The 19013-nt window shown below is 55.4% G+C and overlaps 1 protein-coding gene across 1 annotated transcript; it reads right to left on the bottom strand.

Moving 5' to 3' along the window:
* Positions 762–18813, bottom strand: PRKACA (protein kinase cAMP-activated catalytic subunit alpha). Its single transcript, XM_018051193.1, has 10 exons — positions 18768–18813; positions 10654–10715; positions 10077–10205; positions 7737–7835; positions 6653–6735; positions 5500–5626; positions 5312–5407; positions 5088–5210; positions 2874–3038; positions 762–2310 (listed from the first exon to the last, which is right to left on the bottom strand). Exons 1-10 carry the CDS (start codon positions 18811–18813, stop codon positions 2185–2187), a joined length of 1056 nt encoding a protein of 351 aa, XP_017906682.1. The 3' UTR covers positions 762–2184.

Below are 19013 nucleotides of genomic sequence, written 5' to 3'. Positions count from 1 at the left end.
CCTTTACCCTGCGCTCTCGCTCACTCCGGCTCGCCCCGGCCCCCCCTTACAACTCCCGCGCGCTTTTTAAGGAGGCGCCGCGGAGTTGGCGCCGGGGCGGGGGCGGGGGAAAGCGGCGGGCGGGGGAGGGGGAGGGGAGCGCCGGGGGGAGGGGAGAGGGGGCGGGCGGGGCGGGCGGGGCGGGCGGGCGGTGCTCGGCCGCCCTCCAGCCATTGGGCGCGGGACCCAGACGTCCCCGGCGCCCAGCCCCCCTCTCCACGCCTCCCCGGCGCGCTCCGCTCTCGGGACCGCACTTACCGGGAACTCGCCGCCCGCGGGCCGGGCGACTGCGCTCGCCCGGCGCCGCAGGGACCTTCGGACCACCGCCGCCTCCGCGCCCCTTGGGCGTGCTTGGCCTGCGCGGGGAGGGGGGCGCACACGGTCTCCACCACCCCATACCCCCCCTGCCAGGGCCGCCCCCGCCGCCGCTCGGCTTCCAGGCGCGCCGGCCCCAGCGTCTCCCTAGAGCTCCCGCCCTTTCGGCCTCGTTGGACGCAGAGGGGTTGCGCCTCAGAATGTCGGGACCCCTAATCTTGGGTCAGAGGGCAGTTTGGCGCCCCCTTCTCCGGCAGGGCGGAGGGGAGTGGCGGAATTCCAGCTAAACCCAGCTTTACAAGGACTCCAGGCCAGGTGATCAGCTTGGACGCTGGGGTCTGAAATTCTCTTTCCAACCCCCTGGGGGTGCGTGGGTGGGTGACCGAAGTCAGGAACACTAGCGACACTTTTTTTTAAACAAAACTTTATTGATAATAGTTTTCAAATATGTTTACAACAGCACACTGTCCAAGAGGAAGTTGCGTCCTTCGCAGCACACAGGTTGAATCACCCCCGCGCCCACCCGGGGTCCCACCCCAGGCCTGAGAGCTCCTCCTGGGATGGGGAGAAATGATGAGAGGAACAAACGTGGGGATGAATGGGGTGACTCCAGACTTTTCTATTAAGAGAGAAAAAACCACAAATGGGTGGCGGCGGTGGGGGGAGAACCGGTGATTGACAGCTGACAGCTAAGCAGAGGAGGAGAGCCCAAGATGGGGCGTGGAGGGCGGAGGCTGCTGGGTGAATAAAACAAGCAGCCCCTCGCCAGCAACCCTGGCCTTGAACCCGGGGGTGGGGGCGCTCTACCTCCTTTTGCGGTGATTGCCTTCCCAACTGACAGGAGGCTGGACATTAAAATCTAGCTGAGAATAAAATCAAGGAGTTTGGGGAGAGTGTTACTGGGAGGGACGACCCTGAGCTCGGGGCTCCCCCTCTTGTCTTTTCAGGGGACGGCTCCTCTTTGGCAGGGAGAGGGGCAGCTGCTTTGTCTGGGCCCAAGGGTGAAGAAAGGTCTGTGGGGGGCAGAACAGAGTAGGGGCTTCCTAAAGGGGCTGAGACCCTTTCAGGCTTGACAGGGGATCCTGGGGGAAGGGGTGGGGGGAGGAAGCAGGAGAGATTAGCAGCTTGGGGGAGAGGTTCGAACCCCAGCTCCTTCCTTTATAGTCAGTCTGCTTCCCAGTTTTTGTTAAAAAAAAAAAAAAACGATTTGAAGAGAGGGGCATGGGAAAGGGTGGGAGAAGAAGGAGGGAGGGAGGCATTGGTGGAACTTAAATAAGATTGTAAATTGTATTTTTTTAAAAAATTACAGCAAGTGGCCCACTGAACGTGTCACTAAAATCTCTCCTTCCCTGGCAGGATTATTCTGAAGGCAAGGTTGGCTTTTCATTCATTCACCGTTAGAGAGTGGTGCCTGTCGGGTTTTTTTTTTTTTTGGGGGGGGGGAGGGGTGGCTGTAGTTAAGTTTGGGCCCCTCTTGCCACACCCTGTCCCTGAAACCAGGGAGACCTGGTCTGACCTGAAGAAGGGAAGAACCAAGAAATTCGTTTAAAACAGGCAGAAGTGGGCTGGGGTTGGGGGCTGTGGAAGGAAGGCAAAAGCAGTGGGTAGGGGTGGGCAGGAGGGCAAAGGGGGTGAGGGGGAGCAGCTGGTGTTTTGCCCCAAATACCTGGACTTCCTGCTCCCCCTACCCTGGAGGGTGGGGCTGGGCAGGTTAAATTAGATGCAAGGAACTCTGGGGCCCTCTGGCTGTTCAATCCAACCCTCCCACCCCCCCACCAAAAAAGAAAAAATAAGGAAAGAAAGAAAACCCATGGGGGCACAGTCACACCCCTAGAACTCAGAAAACTCCTTGCCACACTTCTCATTGATGGAGACTCGGATCTCTTCCTCCTCATAGTCGTCAAAGTTACTTGTGTCCCCAGGGCCTTTAAACTTTGGTATGAAGGGAGCTTCCACCTGGAGAGGGGTCAAGAACCACTCAGACCTCAGCAGTCAACATAATCATCATTACAACAATAAATGTGAATGGGCTAACATACATAAGATAACTTACTCTGACCCAGGCCTGAGCTTAGCATTAGAGTGTGGACTCATCTTAAGAATCTTATAGAGACTTCCCTAGTGGTCCAGTGGCTATGACCCTGTGCTCCCAAGGCAAGGGGTCCAGGTTTGATCCCTAGTGGAGGAACTAGAGCCTACATGCTGCAACTAACAGCTCACATGCTGCAACTAAGACCCAGTGCATAGGAATACATTTTTTTTTAAAAAGAATTTTATAGCCAACACATTGATGGGCAAATTATTAATACTTTCCAGAGACAGTAGTCTCCTGCCCAAGGTCAGAGTGGCCAAATGATTCTGCAATTCTGTTTCTAGACCCCCCGGCTCTAAGTTGCCACATCTAGATTCACCCAGAGCCTGAAGGCTATTTTAAGATTCCCCTTCCCTTTTCATCTCTCCATTGGTAATACTTCTCCCCAACCCCCCAGAGCACCTGAGGAAGGAAGGGGGTGCCCTACCTTTCTCTGGTAGATGGCAATCCAGTCAGTTGTGGCAAACCACTTGTGGTTCTTTATATCATTGACCCCATTCTTGAGGTTCCCAAAGCGCTTGGTGAGATCCACTTGTAGGAGGTTGCGCAGCAGATCCTTCAAGTCAGAGCTGAAGTGGGATGGAAACCGCACCTGGAGAGCAGATAACACAGAAAGACTGGGAAACCCCTCTGGAGCTTGGGGAGCCCAAAACACTGCCTTCCTCACCCAACAGTCTTACTGGGTGGAGGACCCCAAACTGGATGGTGTGTTGGAATCCCATTTAAAACAGCTTGTTGGGCCCACTGGAGTTTCTGATTTAGGAGATCTGGGTAGGGCCTGAGAGCTTATATTTCTAGCCAGTGCCTGGGCTAGGCTGATGCTGCTGGAGAGGGGACCACTTTGAGAACCGCTGCAGCAAGGTAAGAGCTATGATGTTCCCATTTGATTTTTTATTTTTCTGGCCTCACCATGAGGCTTGTGGGATCTTAGTTCCCCGACCAGGGACTGAACCTGGGTCCTTGGTAGTGAAAGCAGAGACTCCTACCTACTGGACTGCTAGGGAATTCCCGAGGTTCCCATTTTACAGAAGAGGAAACTGAGGCTTGGCAGGGTTAAACAGCTTGCCCAAGGTCACACTGAGGAGCAGGACAGGTTGGTTCCATATGTGGGGTCTGATGGGACTCCAAAACTTGCATCCTTAGCCACTGCGTCTTAAGGCAGCTCTGCTGGGGTTGGGGGACTTCAGAAATATTCATGTTTCAGAGAGAAATAATTGTGTTTCTATTTCTCTCTCTCGGCATAGCTAAGGCTCTTCCATTTTTTTAAGGCTCAGTATAACTCTTGCAGCAACTTCCCCCAAATGCTTTGAGGCCATAGCCTTGTATATAAGTAGCCAGTGGATTTACAGCTACAAGAACTGACTTCCAGCACCGCTCTGCTTCTTACATGCTGTGTAACCTTGGCCACCGCCTTAACCTCTCTGGACCTGTGCCTGCCTCTCTGGCACGGGGCAGATATCCCAAGGCTGCATGAGGGAGATAATCCCGCTGAGGGAACTGTAAAATGCTACAAAGAAGGGAGTCAAGCTCATCTTCTCCTCTCCCCCTCAGAAACTTCTATGACTTTTTCTCCCCACTCTGGGCCATTTTCTTGGCAACCTCTATTCTGCCTTGTGGCAGATACCTCATCTTTCCCTTTTTTAACAACTCCACTTTGTAGTTGGTGACTCTCTTAAACCTCCCTGAGAGGCAAGTGGCTTGTTCCCCAGTTCTGAGATGGATGAGACTCAGAGAAGCAAAGATATTGGCTTGAGGTTTCAAAGTTGATGGATGGCAGAGCTGGGACTTAGAACCAGGTCAGCCCACCAAGGCTGAGCTGGGAGCCACTTCCACCACTTTCTGAGCCAGGTGGAGGGATGGCTGGTCCTCCAGGGGAGGGGGGATAACCGAAGGCAGACTTGGGGCCCCCAGCCTCTTTCGGGACAGCGGTGCTGTGTGATCTTGAACCAGACATGTCCAGTCTCTGAGCCTCAGCTTCCTCCTCCCTCACAGTGCTGTACGACCCAGGGGGTGCATGGGGAGTAGGCACTTAATGCACTCCAGGGCTCTAACAGTCCACCCACCCCTTACCCACACCAAGCTAGAAAGTCTGCATTTGGGAAAGGAGGTGGGGCTATGTGTCCTGGGTGACTCCCTGTAGGGCCCTAGGGTAGCGCCTGGGAACTGAACACACTTGTTTTTCTGCTGCCAAACTTATGGAAACTTAGGCTAAGGGGGTCATGTAGAAGTGAGATGAGGCTCATGTCAGGCAGGGCAGGAGTTTGAGCGAAGCCTGGGGTTTTTGGAAACCCGTGGGGTTTCGGCACTGAAGGTCCAGAGATGAGTGAGGCTGTGTGAAGTGGTGGCCTCAGTGTGGTGGGTCTGTCTGGTATCACCACCTGGCCTGACTTCATGAACTTCTAGATTGTTCTTTTGGTTTTTCTTTGGCTGTCCCTTGAGGCATGTGGGACTTAGTTCCCCGACCCAGGGATCAAACCCAAGCCCCCTGCAGTGGAAACAAGCACGGAGTCCTAACTGCTGGGCCATCAGGGAATTCCCGAGATTGTTCTGACAGTGATGAGCGGGGCTCCACGGTGGGCAGGGTGGACGGGGAAGTGGGCAGGACGGTCTTAGGGCTGAGCCCCCTACATCCGGGCCTCACCTTCCCAGAGACAATCTTCTCGTAGATCTGGATGGGCTGGTCGGCGAAGAAGGGGGGGTAGCCTGCGGCCATTTCATAGATGAGGACCCCCAGGGCCCACCAGTCCACAGCTTTGTTGTAGCCCTGGAGGGAGAAGGGTGAGGTGCAGGTGTGGGGAGAAGGGTGAGGAGGGGGCGCAGGCGGAACAGGCCTCCGGGCGGTGGGAGGGGTCGAGAGGCGCCTACTTTACTCAGGATGATCTCGGGGGCCAGGTACTCGGGGGTCCCACACAAGGTCCAGGTGCGGCCTTTCACACGCTTGGCAAAACCGAAGTCTGTCACCTGCGGGCACAGGATGGGCGGTTGGCTGGGAGGGCGGGAGGGTTCAGGCCGGAGCCGCCTGGGGCTGCCCCCTCGCCCGGCCCAGTGGGCACCTGAATGTAGCCCTGCTGGTCGATGAGGAGGTTCTCCGGCTTCAGGTCCCGGTAGATGAGATCAAGCGAGTGCAGGTACTCAAAGGTCAGGACAATCTGGGCGGCGTAGAAGCGCGCGTGGGGCTCACTGATGGAGACAATAGAGGAGGGGATGGGTGAGTGGGAGCGGCCATACCCGCAGCGCCCGCCCGCCCCGGAGCAGTCCAGCAGGTGGGCCTGAGGAGCTGTCTCCAGCCTAGGTGATCATGATGCATCAGGAGATGGAGGAGGGGAACGACAACACACTCCAATATTCTTGCCTGGGAAATCCCATGGACAGGGGATTCCTGGCAGGGCTGCAGCCCAGGGGGTTGCAAAGAGTCAGACACGACTGAAGCGACCAAACAACAAGGAGGTGGATTTGCCAGTTTCTCTTGTGTGAGTACTGTAAGAAGCTAAATAATGAAAAGCCTTATTTTGTGATTAAAGAAGAAAAAAAAAAAAGCACCCACAGAACAACCTTCTTCATCTACAGCCCCAGGCTGGAGACAGCCCATGTGTCCATCAGCAGAGGAATGGAATCACAGGTTGCAACAGATTCATACAATGGGATCGGACCCAACACCACCACCAGGACATATGAGGAATATACCCAACAATGTGGCTGGGTCTCAAAATGATTATGTGAAGCAAGAAAAGAAAGGGACAAAAGGATATGAACTGTGTGAGTCCATTTATATCAAATCCAGACCCAGACCAAATGCACTTATGGTGTTTGAAAGCCAGAAAGGATGTTTGCCTTTGTTGGGCCGGTGATTTGCCAAGAAAGGCACTGGAGGTAATTTTCCAGGATGATGGCTACACACATGTATGCATCTGTCAGAACTCATGGGACCGGGTATTGAAAACCTGTGCACTTTATTGTACATAAAATGTATCGCTATATAAATAAGTAAAATAAAACGAGAGCATAAATTTAAAGGACATAAAATCACCCACTCACGGGGTGACACCTAAGTCACTGTGTTTGTTTTGTTTCGTGGTAGTTGAGACATTGTAGATTCAGATTCCTCAGCTCAGGGGGAACAAGAACCCACTGGGACCCTGAGAGACCACTTCCACGGATGATGCCCATGGACAGCCCCAAGGTGGCGGGGTGGGATGTCGGGCTCACCTGAACCTCCCGATCCGTCGCAGGTGTGAGAACATCTCCCCACCGGGCACGTACTCCATGACCATGTATAAATTTGAGTTGTCCTGTGGGAAGCAGCAAGTGATCAGGGCTCTGCTCCCCAAGCCCTGGGCCCCATCTGCAGGCCTAGCGCCCTGACCCGGCAGGTGTTCAGAAAGTGACAACAACCATCTTGGCTCCCAAGCAGAGCACGTTCCAAGTGCCAGGTGCTGTGCTCACCAATTACCTGTCTCATTTCCTTCTGCCTGCAAGAAACTAGGGGAAGCCGTCATCCTGCTCACGGGGGCCCAAAGTGAGGGCTGGATAGGGGTACATGAGGGAACTGGCCAGCGTGTTTGGGCTGCAGTCAGAACTCTGTGGTGGCTCATGTCTGTGACTGTCTTGAGCAAGGCTCTTGGGGCCACGGTTTTATCATGTCAACTGGGACCAGGATGGGCTACAGAATTTGTGGGGCCCCCCCAAATAAAAGTGTGAGGCCCCTTGCTAAAAAACATGATTATCAATTTCAAGAAGGTGGCAGCAGAAGCTTAAACTAAGTGCAGGGCCCTTGTGACTGCAGGGTTCACAGACCCTGAGTGGCCTTTCCCAGCTCTCGCAGTCAAGGCTTAGGATGATGCCCAAAACCGCTCACACAGGGCGCTCATGCTGCGCTTTGAACTGTTATGGCAGCCCCAGGTGGGACTGCCATGATACCCATTTTACAGATGAAGAAACCAAGGCTCAGGGGAATAAAGTCCCGGGCCAGAGTCACACGGCCAGGAAGTATAGGGCCGGCATTGGAACCCAGGCTGAGTGGCATGGCTTGTGGCCGTGTGTCAGGTTCTTGCTATAAACAGAATGAGGATTTTGAGGGACATTATCCAGATTGAGGGACTAACCCCAGGTTATCAAGCTAGAGGCTGGCAGGCCCAGTTGAACTTGGGGCTATCAGAGCCCCAGGCTGATCTGCACGCCCCCGCCCCAACAGTGGACACCCACTGGTGGTGATCGGCCCGGCCCCAGCTCTGGGAACCCAGAGGCTGCACTGCCTGGCAGCGGCCCCGGTCTGCCGCCACTGGAACCCCACCTTGAAGGAGAACTCGAGTTTGACAAGGAACGGAAAGTTGACCGCCTGCAGGATGCGCTTCTCGTTCAGGGTGTGCTCAATCTGTTTCAGCTTCACCACCTGCAGGAGTGGGACGGGAGAGTGGAGAGGATGGGGTGTGAGCGAGTCCTTTTCCTCCTGACCACCCAAAAAAAATAGGAGAGGTGCCAGGGCCGGGCCAGGTCCTTCATCTACAATTGTACGAGTGGGGACTGCCCTGGTGGTCCAGTGGTGAAGAATCCACCTGCCAATGCAGGGGACTCGGGTTCGATCCCTGGTCTGGGACAATGCCACATGCCATGGGGCAGCTACCCACGCGTCACAACCAGCGAGCCTGCGAGTCCCAACTACTGAAGCTCGCATGCCCTAGAGCCCATGCTCCGCAACAAGAGAAGCCATGGCAATGAGAAGCCCGTACACCACATAGCAACTATAGAGTAGCCCCCACTCGCCGCAACTGGAGAAAGCCTGTGCGCACTGCACAACAAAGACCAATGCAGTCATAAATAAATAAATAAGCTCTGACCTAAAAAAAAAAAACAACACACACTGTTTGAGTGGCTGGGGACTGTCAAGCCCTGGGCCAGGTGCCTGTCCCCACATGGCATGCAGGCATGCAATTCAGGGCAAGAACACATGAGTCACCAGGCCACAGGGGTCAGAGTCGTGGTGGGGGATGCTGGGGGCCTGTGGACGCCCACATAAGGCACCCGGGTAAGTCTGAGGAGTCAGAGAAGGCTTCCTGGAGGAAGGGGCAGCTGAGCTGAAACAGAACATACAGGCAGAAGGGGCACTCAAAGGGCGGGGGGTTTAGAAATACCTTCCTTGCAACTAGAGCGTGCCCCTCCCCACAATCCAGCTGAACCCGGGGCTAATCCCTCCTCGGCCCTCAGCCATCCCCAGCAGCCGCCTCACATACTGACGGGAGTCCTGAGGAGGATGCACTGGGAACATGCATGTCTGGAAGCCCAGATGCCGAGAAGGGAAGTGTGGTGCCCAAGGTCACATGCAGCTAGTCAACCTCAGACCAGCTTGTCACACATACGCAGTCTGGCCCCTCGGTCAGCTCTGAGCCCCACTGCAATGGGGCTTCCTCTGCTTTGTTCACAACGACATCCTCTGGGTCTACACCTGCACTGTCCAGGGCAGTCCACACTAGCCACGTATGGCTGCTGAGGACTTGAAACATGGCTGGTTGACTGACGGATCGAGTTTAGAATGGAAAGTATCTTGGGGCTTCCTTGGTGGCTCAGTGGTAAAGAATATGCCTGCCAGTGTAGGAGATGTGGGTTTGATCCCTGATCCGGGAAGATCTCACCCGCCTCAGAGCAACTAAGCTCACGTGCCACAACTACTGAGCCTGTGCTCCACAACAAGAGAAGCCCCTGCGATGAGAAGCCTGTGCACCCCAACTGGAGAGCAGCCCCTGCTTGCGACAACTAGAGAAAAGCCTGAGCAGCAACAAAGACTCAGCACAGCCCCCAAAAGATGCTTTAAACAATAAAACTCAGCGTATTTACAATGAAAATTTAAAAACTGATACTCAATGCAACTTTCAAGCCTGTTTGGAACAACTTGGGCTGTGTGAATCTGCCTTTTCAACTTGTCTTTTTCTTTTCTTTCCAGTGAAAATGAACATCCAGACGAAGATGTGTTCTAAGTGTAAAGTACATTCTGGATTTCTAAGACTTAGTACGGAAAAAAAAAGAATGTAAAGTGTCTCATTAATGATATTTCTACACTGGATGCATGTGTTGAAATGATAATATTGGAGATATACTGACTTAATTACAACACATTGTTAAAATGAATTCCACTTGTATTTTTTTTAAAGCTCTTAAAATGAGGGTTCTAGGGAATTCCCTAGTGGTCCAGTGGTTAGGACTCCATGCTCTTATGGCTGAGGGTCCGGGTTCCATCCCTAGTCAGGGAACTAAAATCCCACAAGCCATTTGGCCAAATAAATAAAAATAAAACGAGGAGTCTAGAAAATGTAAAACCATATGTGATATTTTTCCTGGACAGTGCTGCTCTAGAGCATTTTGCCTGGCAAAAATATTTACAGAAAGGAGGTCTGCGTAGACATCACTCCTCTCACGCTGGAAAATGCTTGGCTTTCTCGAGACAGGCTAGGTGTCTGATGCCGCATTCATACTGGGATTGGCACTGGTGGCTCTCCGGGAGAGGAAGCTTTCTGAAGGCAGCATGGTATCCTTCTTGCCCCTGGGTCTGGCACGTTATGGAGGTGCTCCAGGCGGTGACCACTGCCCGGGCAGAGCCCTGGTAGCCGGGACCTGGGCCGTGTCGCAGGGCCAGACTCACCTTCTGTTTGTCGAGGATCTTCATGGCGTAGTGGTTCCCGGTCTCCGTGTGCTTCACCAGCATCACCCGCCCGAAGGAGCCCGTGCCCAGGGTCTTAATTCGTTCAAACTGATCCAAGTGGGCTGTGTTCTGTGGGCAAAGGGCTCTGGAGGGTCAGGGACCACCCCAACCCCTGCAGCCTGCGCAGCCCGAGTTTGGGGCATCCCTTCTGCCACCAGCAGAGGGGGCCGTGGGCACCGGGTGGAACGAAGCCGGTGGGGACGGCGGCGGAAAAACAAGATGGCAGGGGGCGCATTCCTCAAGGCTGGTGGCAGGGTCTGGATCCAGCCCTGGCCAGGGGCCCAGGAGCTTCTGGCAGCTGCCTGGAGGGGCAGGGGCCACCCGTTGGAAGGGGGTAGTGGGGTGGAGGAGCCTGGCAATGTGTGATCAGGCGCCCCCATGAGCATCGATGGGTCGAATGAGGGCAGGTGAGGCGGCTCTACAGGGCCCCCAAATTCTAGCCATGTCACTTGGATGTGGTTGGGGGTGAGGGGGCCGTCAGTCACCCCTCCCGGGACTCTGTACCCAGGGGGCTTACCTGAGCAGGATTTTCCCATTTTTTAAGAAAATCTTCTTTGGCTTTGGCTAAGAACTCTTTCACTGAAAGAAAGACAGGAAGACAGTGAGGTGAAGACCCCATGTTGCTGGCGTGGGCCCAGGCTATTCCTGGGGAGATGCCAATTTGTGGAAAGTGGGGTGCAGTCACCTTAACCTAGAGCCTGACCTTCTCTCTCTGCCTTCGGGTCTCCCGGCTGAGTCTGACGGTAACCCTGGGTGGGTGGGGGCACCTGATCTGGGCTGGGGCGTGGGTCCCCTTTACTACAGAGAGGTGGGGTCCAGTCTCAACTCTGTCCACAATGGGGGACAGGGCGACTTGGGGGGTCACTCGTTGGGGGACAGAGAACAGTGCCTGGGCCAGCCCACCCCCACTCGCCCCAGTTCTGACCGACATTCCAGGGCCAGGGACGACGCCAGCCGAGGTATTTATAGCCTCTGGATTTGGCGGCTCCTCTGGTCCCTTCTCTGGGGAGGCTGGCCCGGGTGGAGGCCTCTGGGGCTCGGGTAGCAGGCGCCCTTGGGGGGTTCAGCTGTTGCCTTGGCCCCCAGCTGGCTCCATTCCTGCCTTTGCCAATGGAGGGCCCCTGGCTCCTGAGCCGCTTCAAAGAAAGCCTCGCCTGATGCCTGCCCCCTGCAGGCCCCTCAGCAGCCCCAGGTGAATACCACCGTCCAGCTAGCACTGAAGATTTCCCTGCAGACCCTGGGCTTGTTACTTTGTGTCCACTCCCTCCTTTGTTTCACTTGCCCGCCCCCGCCACCCCCCCCAGATTCCTTTTATCTGTTTTCCCTATTCACCACCTCCCCCCCCTTCCCCCTCCCCCCCTCCCGCAACTGAAGCCTGAAAACGCATTCCCACCAGTGTGGAGCACCACCCCAACAAAGTAGGTAGGGGCCAGGACTCTGGGATCCGATCAAGTTTAGCTCCTGGCCTGGTCCCTAAAGAGCTGTGTGACCTTAGGCAACTGACCTCTGGGCCTCAGCTTTCTTCATCTGTAAACTGGGGCTAATAATAGTAATGACCCAGTAGGGTAGTTGTGGGGACTGAAGGAGTTAATCTTGGCAAAGGGGGTTTGGATGGTGGCTGGCACAGGGTGTTAGAGCTATGTAAATGTCAGCTATTAATTTTGCTGTGAAGTATTTTTTAAGTTTTTGGGGCCTCACGGCATGGCAGGCAGAACTTCCCTGATGAAGGATGGGACCTGCGCCCCCTACCTGCAGTGGAAGTGTGGAGTCTTCAGGGAGGTTCAAGTATATTTTAAAACAGAGGTATAAAATACAGGTAGAGCACTGAATGCTCAGATCTTGAATGCACGGCCTGACGGACTCTTGCGGTATGGACCTGTCCTTGCAATGGCCCACCTGGGGCCAGCCGTGCTGCTGTTCAGGGACCCTCTCTGTGTGTCAGCTCTGTGACACACTCAATGCTTTCCACGCTTAATTCCTACACTGATGGCTCAGAGCTGCTATTACTCTCATTGGACAGATGAGAAGACTGGCTTCTGATCACTTTCCAGACAGTCTCTCACACCCACGAGATTAAGTGCTTTGTTTCTGACGGGTCACAGGGCACCAGGGTGGCCCATGGACAGAGCTATCCTCAACCCTGATGTCCCTGGGACGGGCGCCACCCTGAGAGGGTCCTGCACACTTGCACTTTGGCTTTGCCTGTCATTTGCCTATCTCACCTGTAGGCAGTGCCAGGAATGCCCACAGCCTTGTGGGTAGCCACACCCCTCCCCCCATCAATCCTAAGACTCTCCCTCCGTGTTCCAAGAGAAGAGCCTTCTGTGGGGGGGCCACAAGAGTGGCAGATGGAGGAGAAACAGTTGGCCAGGAAAGCCCTATGAAGAATCACCGGGCAGAGAGGGGGCAGTCAGGAATGGCCGAGGGTCCTCGCTTGGTATGCCTGGCTGAGCCACCAACTTGTCTGAGAACTCTCTGAGCCTGGGGGCTGCACCACTTGCAAGGATTTCACTAGCGGAATCTTTCTTGACATACGACACCTTCCTTGGAAACCTCCAAACGTACACGCTGAATTCTGGATGAAGGTGGGCAGGGGGGCAGGGGGGTGAAGTACCCTCTTGGGACTCTACCGTCACCCACCCAAGAAGGCAGAGAGGAGTGCATTTGAGAGGAATCCAGGAGAAAAGCAGGTCCTGCTTCTTCTTTTCCTCTCAGTTGTCCCTGAGAAATGCCACATCCTGTTTTTTTCCCAACGTGGTGGGTCGGCGTCTCTGTCTGTTGTTACCCCCCTAAGAGGCTCCACAAGGATGCCTTGATCCTGACACAGCCCTGCTCCGGCCTTTCCAAAGTGCGGGAGGGACCAGGCTGTGCGCGCTCTCATCAGCTTGCCAGATTTGGGGGTGAGGGACAGGGTGTGGCAGTGGCAGGAAGAGAGGGCAGATAAAGAGGAATAATGATGGGGGGAAAACCCAGCCAGGAGTCCCCATACTCACCTCTGCTTCCTGCCTCTTCCAGCAGAGGGTACAAGGGCGGGGAGTGGAGTGGGATGGGGTGCTCAGGGGCCCATCTGCCCGTGGCCAGGGAGGCTCAAGGTGCTGGTTGCGGCTTAGGTGCCCAGAGGGTATGGCGCAGGTAACCCAGGAAGCGGACAATCAGATGGCCCCAGAGAAGCAGCTGCAGCCACAGCTGGAAGGTGGTCTCTGAGTCCCCATCCCAGCCTCTGCCTGACCCCGGATCCATCTCAGGCCGCCCTGACTCTCCCAGGAACGTTCCCTTTGCAGGGAAACCAGGAATACAGCAGAGTCTCTGAGCTGACTTCCTTGGGAGGGCCTCGGGGTGGGGGTGGACAGGGGAGGAGGAGCTGGTTGCTAGGGAAGCATTTAAAGGTACCTGCTCCCGGCTGGCCAAGGTTGGTAAAGGCCCTCCTTGGCAACAGGTGGTGGGAAGAGTCTCCTGAGGGTGTCCCTCCTGGCTGGCCTGCCTGCCCTGGGGGCGGGGTGCTAAAGCTAACTTCCCGTTCCAGGGACTTCACTGCTCCCCACTGCCAGGCCCTGCCTTTCTCAGTGGGTGCTAGACTGCCCAGAGGATGGCATCCAATGTGCCCAGGGCAGTGCCCACTGGGGAGGGGAAGGAGTTAAGGCTCAGGCCCAGGCAGCAGCCGGGGCCTCCCTGGGGGTCAAGGAGGCCCCAGAACTCCATTAATTAGCTGAAAGAGCAGCTGGAGAGAAAGGCGGAGGAGGGGGGGCAGTGAGAAACACCCTATCTCCTCCCCCAAGTGCTCTTTGAAGCTAGAGCCCTCAAATTTGGCTACTTTGAGAGAGGAATGGGTAACACTAACTCAGCCCTGCTCCTGTGCAGGGGCGGAGAGGGGCATGGCATCCCGGGATGTCCTTGGCCTCTGTCAAACCTTGCCCTGTGCTTGGCTCTGCTCTCAGCCCTGAAAGTCCAAACCGGAAACGAAACGCTAAACCCAGGGGTGGGGGAGGGGGAGGCAGCTTTGACCATCTTCCTCCTTCTTTCCAGATCCCCAAAAGTAAGTGCAGGGTCAGTGGCAGCTACTTATTCCCGGGAGTGCCCGGCAACCTCGGCCCCTGCTGACAACAGGAAGTGGCAGAGAAGGGAAACCCAGCTAGTTGCTGTCTTTGGAGACGGTAGGCCTGGCCTGCTCCTGTTTCCCACAGGAGGGGTACCAGCTTCCACCCTGGTCTAGATTCCATTTGGGCTCACAGGGAAAACAGCCCCCAGGGCCCCAGCAGGAGGCAGGATCCCAGGCTCAGACCTCCTCCCCCCCAAAAAAAATCTCAGGACCCCCTGTTCCCTGAAACCGGCTCCTCCTGGAAAGTCTGCGACAGGAAGGCCAAGCCCTAGGCTGAGCCACCCCCTAGTCTGAGTTGCACCTCAACAGTGGACTGGACCACTGCCTAGTACCACCTGGACTCCATCACTGAGCTGGACCAACCCCCACTCTGAGCTGAACGCCATCACTGAGCTGGTCTACCCCATTGCCTGGGTCTGGGTCAGATCCCAACTCTGGGTGGATCATCCACCCCACCCCCCACCCCCTTGTCTGAACTAAACCACCCATCTCCACTCAGGGTGGTTAGGAAGGGTTTCCAGGGCCAGTCAGGGGTCCACAGCCTTTTCCTCTCCACTTGCTCCCTAAACTCTACTGTAATCCCTCCTTGACTTGAGGGTCAGAGTGTGCCTGGGAAGTTGCTATAGCAACAGGGCTCAGCCTCACCATCGTTGGGGTTGGAAGCCATCACTCAGTCTTCCCCTCAAAGCACCCGGACTACGGTGGCTGGGAAGGTTCATGAGACCTGCTGCACCAGCTTAGCTGCTCATCACCAGAGCCCTGCCTATAGGGGGAGCCAGGGAGTATTGGGGTGGTGGCAGGAAGAGAAACCCAACCTGGGGGCCAGTAGGTGCAGGGGAGGGGCAGAGAGAACCCTCAAGCTTCTTTAAGCCCAGGTGGACTTAAAGGAAAAACTGTCTTGGCAGGACCCTCTTGGGCACCTGTACAACTGCCAACGCACAGACGGTGTTTGGCCCTCTCAGGCTTCTGTAGTATGTCATGAAGGCCACAATTCTTCCCATCTATGGACCTCTTGCGGAGAAGGCAATGGCACCCCACTCCAGCACTCTTGCCTGGAAAATCCCATGGACGGAGGAGCCTAGTGGGCCGCAGTCCATGGGGTTGCTAAGAGTCGGATACGACTGAGTGACTTCACTTTCACTTTTCACTTTCATACATTGAAGGAAATGGCAACCCACTCCCGTGTTCTTGCCTGGAGAATCCCAGGAATGGGGGGAGCCTCGTGGGCTGCCGTCTATGGGGTCGCACTGCAGCGACTTAGCAGCAGCAGCATGGACCTCTTGGGGGCAATTCTCATTCTCAGGGCATGAATCTTCTGGTCTCTGGGACCTGGGGTAGGGGTTGGGGGAGGTCTGGAGGGCTTCCTCTTACCAGTCCTGTACCTTCTTCCATGGACCAGCTCTTAGGAGTACCTTTTTGGCCAGGGCAGCCAAGGCTGGACCCCCAGTTGACACCCGTCCCCAGGGCCTCTTGGGGCCACTGCCCTCTCTCAATTCCTCTAGCTTGTTTAGAGCCCTGGGCTTGATCTTGTTTTTCCTCTGCCCTCTTAGCATCATACCCAGGCTACTGCCAGTGGCTCTGGCATCTTTGAGTACAGATTTCCCCCTTCCTTAGTGGCACAGATGATAAAGAATCTGCATGCAATGCAGGAGACCCGGGTTCGATCCCTGGGTCGGGAAGATCTCCTGGAGAAGGGAATGGCTACCCACTCCCATATTCTTGCCTGGAGAATCCCATGGACAGAGGAACCTGGCGGGCTACAGTCGATGGGACGGCAAAGAGTCTGACATAAGTGACTAACACTTTCCCCCACCCCATCCCCGGGCTGGTTCTAAATCCCTGCCCTCTTGAGAGGAGGCCAAGGCTGTCCTGCCCCAGCATGGAGACGGCAGCACAGGGGGCTCCAGGATGCCAAATGGTGCCTACTAAGGTTTGGCACTTTCCTTACTCTAGTTGGGCTGATGTCTGGCAGATGAAATTCAGGTGCCCCCTGAAGGCTGGCCTGGCTACTATCCCCACCCCCACCCCATCCTAGTTGCGGGAGAGGGCAAATTTTGCCTAACTCCATCCTTTAGAATAGGAGCTTTGAAGCAAAGAGGGGCTTCTTTCCTCATCCTGTCTCCTTCTCCAAGAGCCCCTGCAAATCTCTGGAAGGAAGTACAGCTTAGGGTGTTTCCCAAAGTGTAACCAGGTCCCACTGGCTGGGGACGAACTGATGTTAAGGATATTTTGCCTTTCTAGTTACACTGTATCTTAAGGTGTACCAGAGAGAATATAACTGGTATAGCAATCCCATGATTTCATTTATATTATTTCTCAGGACGGATCAAAACTTACATCTGAACAAAAGTGAGTTAAAATTTTTATTTCCGTTAACAAAATAGAAGTGAATATAGTGAAAAATCAGGGGGGCAGCTTTGAGTTGGGAAATTCTGGGGTCCAGGAATTTGGCTGGTAGATGGAAATGGATGTGAATCCTGCTTCTGTGGCATCATCTATGTCAAACTCAGAGAGCTCATTTGTAAAATTCAGGTAACAGCCTGTTATGAAAAATCACTTGAGCAGAAAGATCTATGGAGACCATTTAGCCTGGCACATCCTAGCTGCCCAGTAAATAGTGGCTCTATTTTATCCTGATAGTCCCTTCCTGGGTGTCCAGCCTGTATTCTGAATTAGCGGTTCCTTCTGGAGCTTCTGATCTTTTTCTTGGGAATCCTTTTCCCTGTGTGGCTTTGCCACCCCACCTCTCTCCACTGCATGTGTTTGATACGCCTTGAAAGTTTTCCAGGACTATGTCATCTCCCCAACTTTCAACTGAGTCACTGAAATATACAACTGCCTGCCTCTACCTTCCACCTCTGGGCCGGCCTCACCTGCTGGGGGCCCAGCCCCTCCCCTTCTGTCTAGTCCCCTCCAAGCTCATGCCCAGACCATTTTTGGTCACTACCCACCTGCTCCTCTGTCATCAAGTGCTCAGCTACAGGCACTTGCCTCCCTTTCCCCCGCCCATCAGTGACATGTCAGGCTTCTCCATGGCTGCTCAGCAGCTATAAGTTCTGCTATTTGAATCTGGGTGGAAATAAAGTTCCCTGGCTTCCACTCTTGGGTCTTTCTGGGAGGGAGCATTCAGGGAACTCAGACGCTGGGATCTGAGACAAATAACTGGGAAAGGCATATTTGGATGTGGCCATTCCTTTTCAACTCTATTTCTGGGTAACTGGAAGGGGATCCTTGTTGAGGCCCAACTCTAGGGCTGGAGTGATGACAATTTGAGAGCTGGATGACTTGAGGAAGGAGCTCAAGACCATTTCTGAAGGCATTTCCAGGTACAGAATCTCTTTCCCTGGCTGGCTGGAAAAGGCCTATATGATTTGGGGGCTGAAGGTGGAAACAGGGCCACCTCTGGGTGAACCCTGGGGATGATCAGAATCTGTCTCTTGGCAAAGCGAGTCATTAGATGTCACCCACTACTCTTCCTAACTGTCATCCCTTGAGTCCTCTTTCTCACCATCCCAGCTCTAGCTGAATGAGCCCTGGTAAACTCACTCTTAATCCCCTACTTTTCATCCCAAGCCAGGAGCAGGTAAAGAAGCCTGAGGGACTGGGTGAATGATCGAGCCTCAGTTGTGACACAACCATTTATTGAGGGGCCCTCCAAAGAGCCTAGAGCTCACTGCACAGCAGGAGATGGGAAGGGGCTCTCTGCTGAAACCCCTCACCCCCAAAGCCAAGGAAGAGGACGCATGGAGTTCCAGCACGATTGGCTCAAACCTGGCTTCGCAAGCACAGAAGCAGTTCTCTAGGTTCACAAACAGTGTGCGACCCCAGCCAGGGACAGACGCTTGCTTGGAGAAGGAAGCACAAGCAGAGAAGCAGTGACAGTGATAGGATGAGAGAGGGGCAGAGGGACCCAGAAAGATCCTGTCCCCCATGCCAAGTGACACAGAAGGGAAAAACAATGCTGGAAGTGGCTCTGGGAAATGCTCAAGGGTGGGTTTGAAGAGGGGCTGTGATAAGGTGAAGAGGGGAAGGGCAGGAGAAAGATGGCGGGGGCTGGAGGGGGTAGGGGTGTGGTCACCAAGTGGCCAAGGTCCCTGTTGGGCGGAGGCAGACCCCATAGCACTCCCAGGCTGGCAGAAGCCTGGGTCGGGGTTTGGCAGTGAGTCTCATCTGTGGAAGAGGTGAGTGAGGAAGTGGGGGGATTAGAACCTAAGGAGAGGGGCCAGGAAAGTAGGGAGTGGGGTGGTGATAGGGCCCCATGTGGGGGCCCAGCGGTCATACGTGCCATGGTTGGCAGTGACAGCTGAGGGGGGAGCACAGTCTTTGCAGTGGAGGGGCGGTTTTTGGCAACGGGGTTCCTACGAGGTCTTCTGCGGGCCCCGGGCCCCAACCTTGGACAGGCAGGGGGAAGGGGCGCCTGGGGGTAAGCAGAGAGAAATGGGGGGGGGCGCGTGGGGGGAGGGGCCAAGCAGTGATGGACAGGGAGGAGGCTGGCAGCGCGAGGCCGGGATCGGGGTCACGGCCCGGGCACTCACCGCTCTCTTGCTCACTGCCCTTCTTGGCGGCGGCGGCGTTGCCCATCGCGGCGGCGGCGGCGGCCGGGGCCGGTCCCGGAGCTGCGGCGCGGCGGGTGCTGGAGGCGGCCCGCGGCCCCGGAGCACGCTGGGCGGCGGCGGCGGCGGCCCCTCGGGTTGGCTGCGCTGGCTGAGGCGCCGCGACCCCCGCCCAGCCCCTGCTTCCCGCGTCTCTCCGCGCCCGCCCGCCCGGGAACCTCAGCCCAA

The sequence above is a fragment of the Capra hircus genome, chromosome 7 (assembly GCF_001704415.2).
Source record: "Capra hircus breed San Clemente chromosome 7, ASM170441v1, whole genome shotgun sequence".
In the NCBI taxonomy this organism is placed as follows: Eukaryota; Metazoa; Chordata; class Mammalia; order Artiodactyla; family Bovidae; genus Capra; species Capra hircus.
This window is presented reverse-complemented; position numbering and strand designations above follow the sequence as displayed.

What these genes read in the sequence shown, in the direction of transcription:
- PRKACA (XM_018051193.1), bottom strand. Translation starts at nt 18,813, where the DNA reads ATGGGCAACGCCGCCGCCGCCAAGAAGGGCAGTGAGCAAGAGAGCG. An exon ending in ACCAGCAGGGCTACATTCAG is followed by an intron (nt 5,408 to 5,499) that starts GTGCCCACTGGG and finishes CTGTGCCCGCAG; the next exon opens with GTGACAGACTTCGGTTTTGC. An exon ending in TTGCCATCTACCAGAGAAAG is followed by an intron (nt 2,311 to 2,873) that starts GTAGGGCACCCC and finishes ACCCCTCTCCAG; the next exon opens with GTGGAAGCTCCCTTCATACC.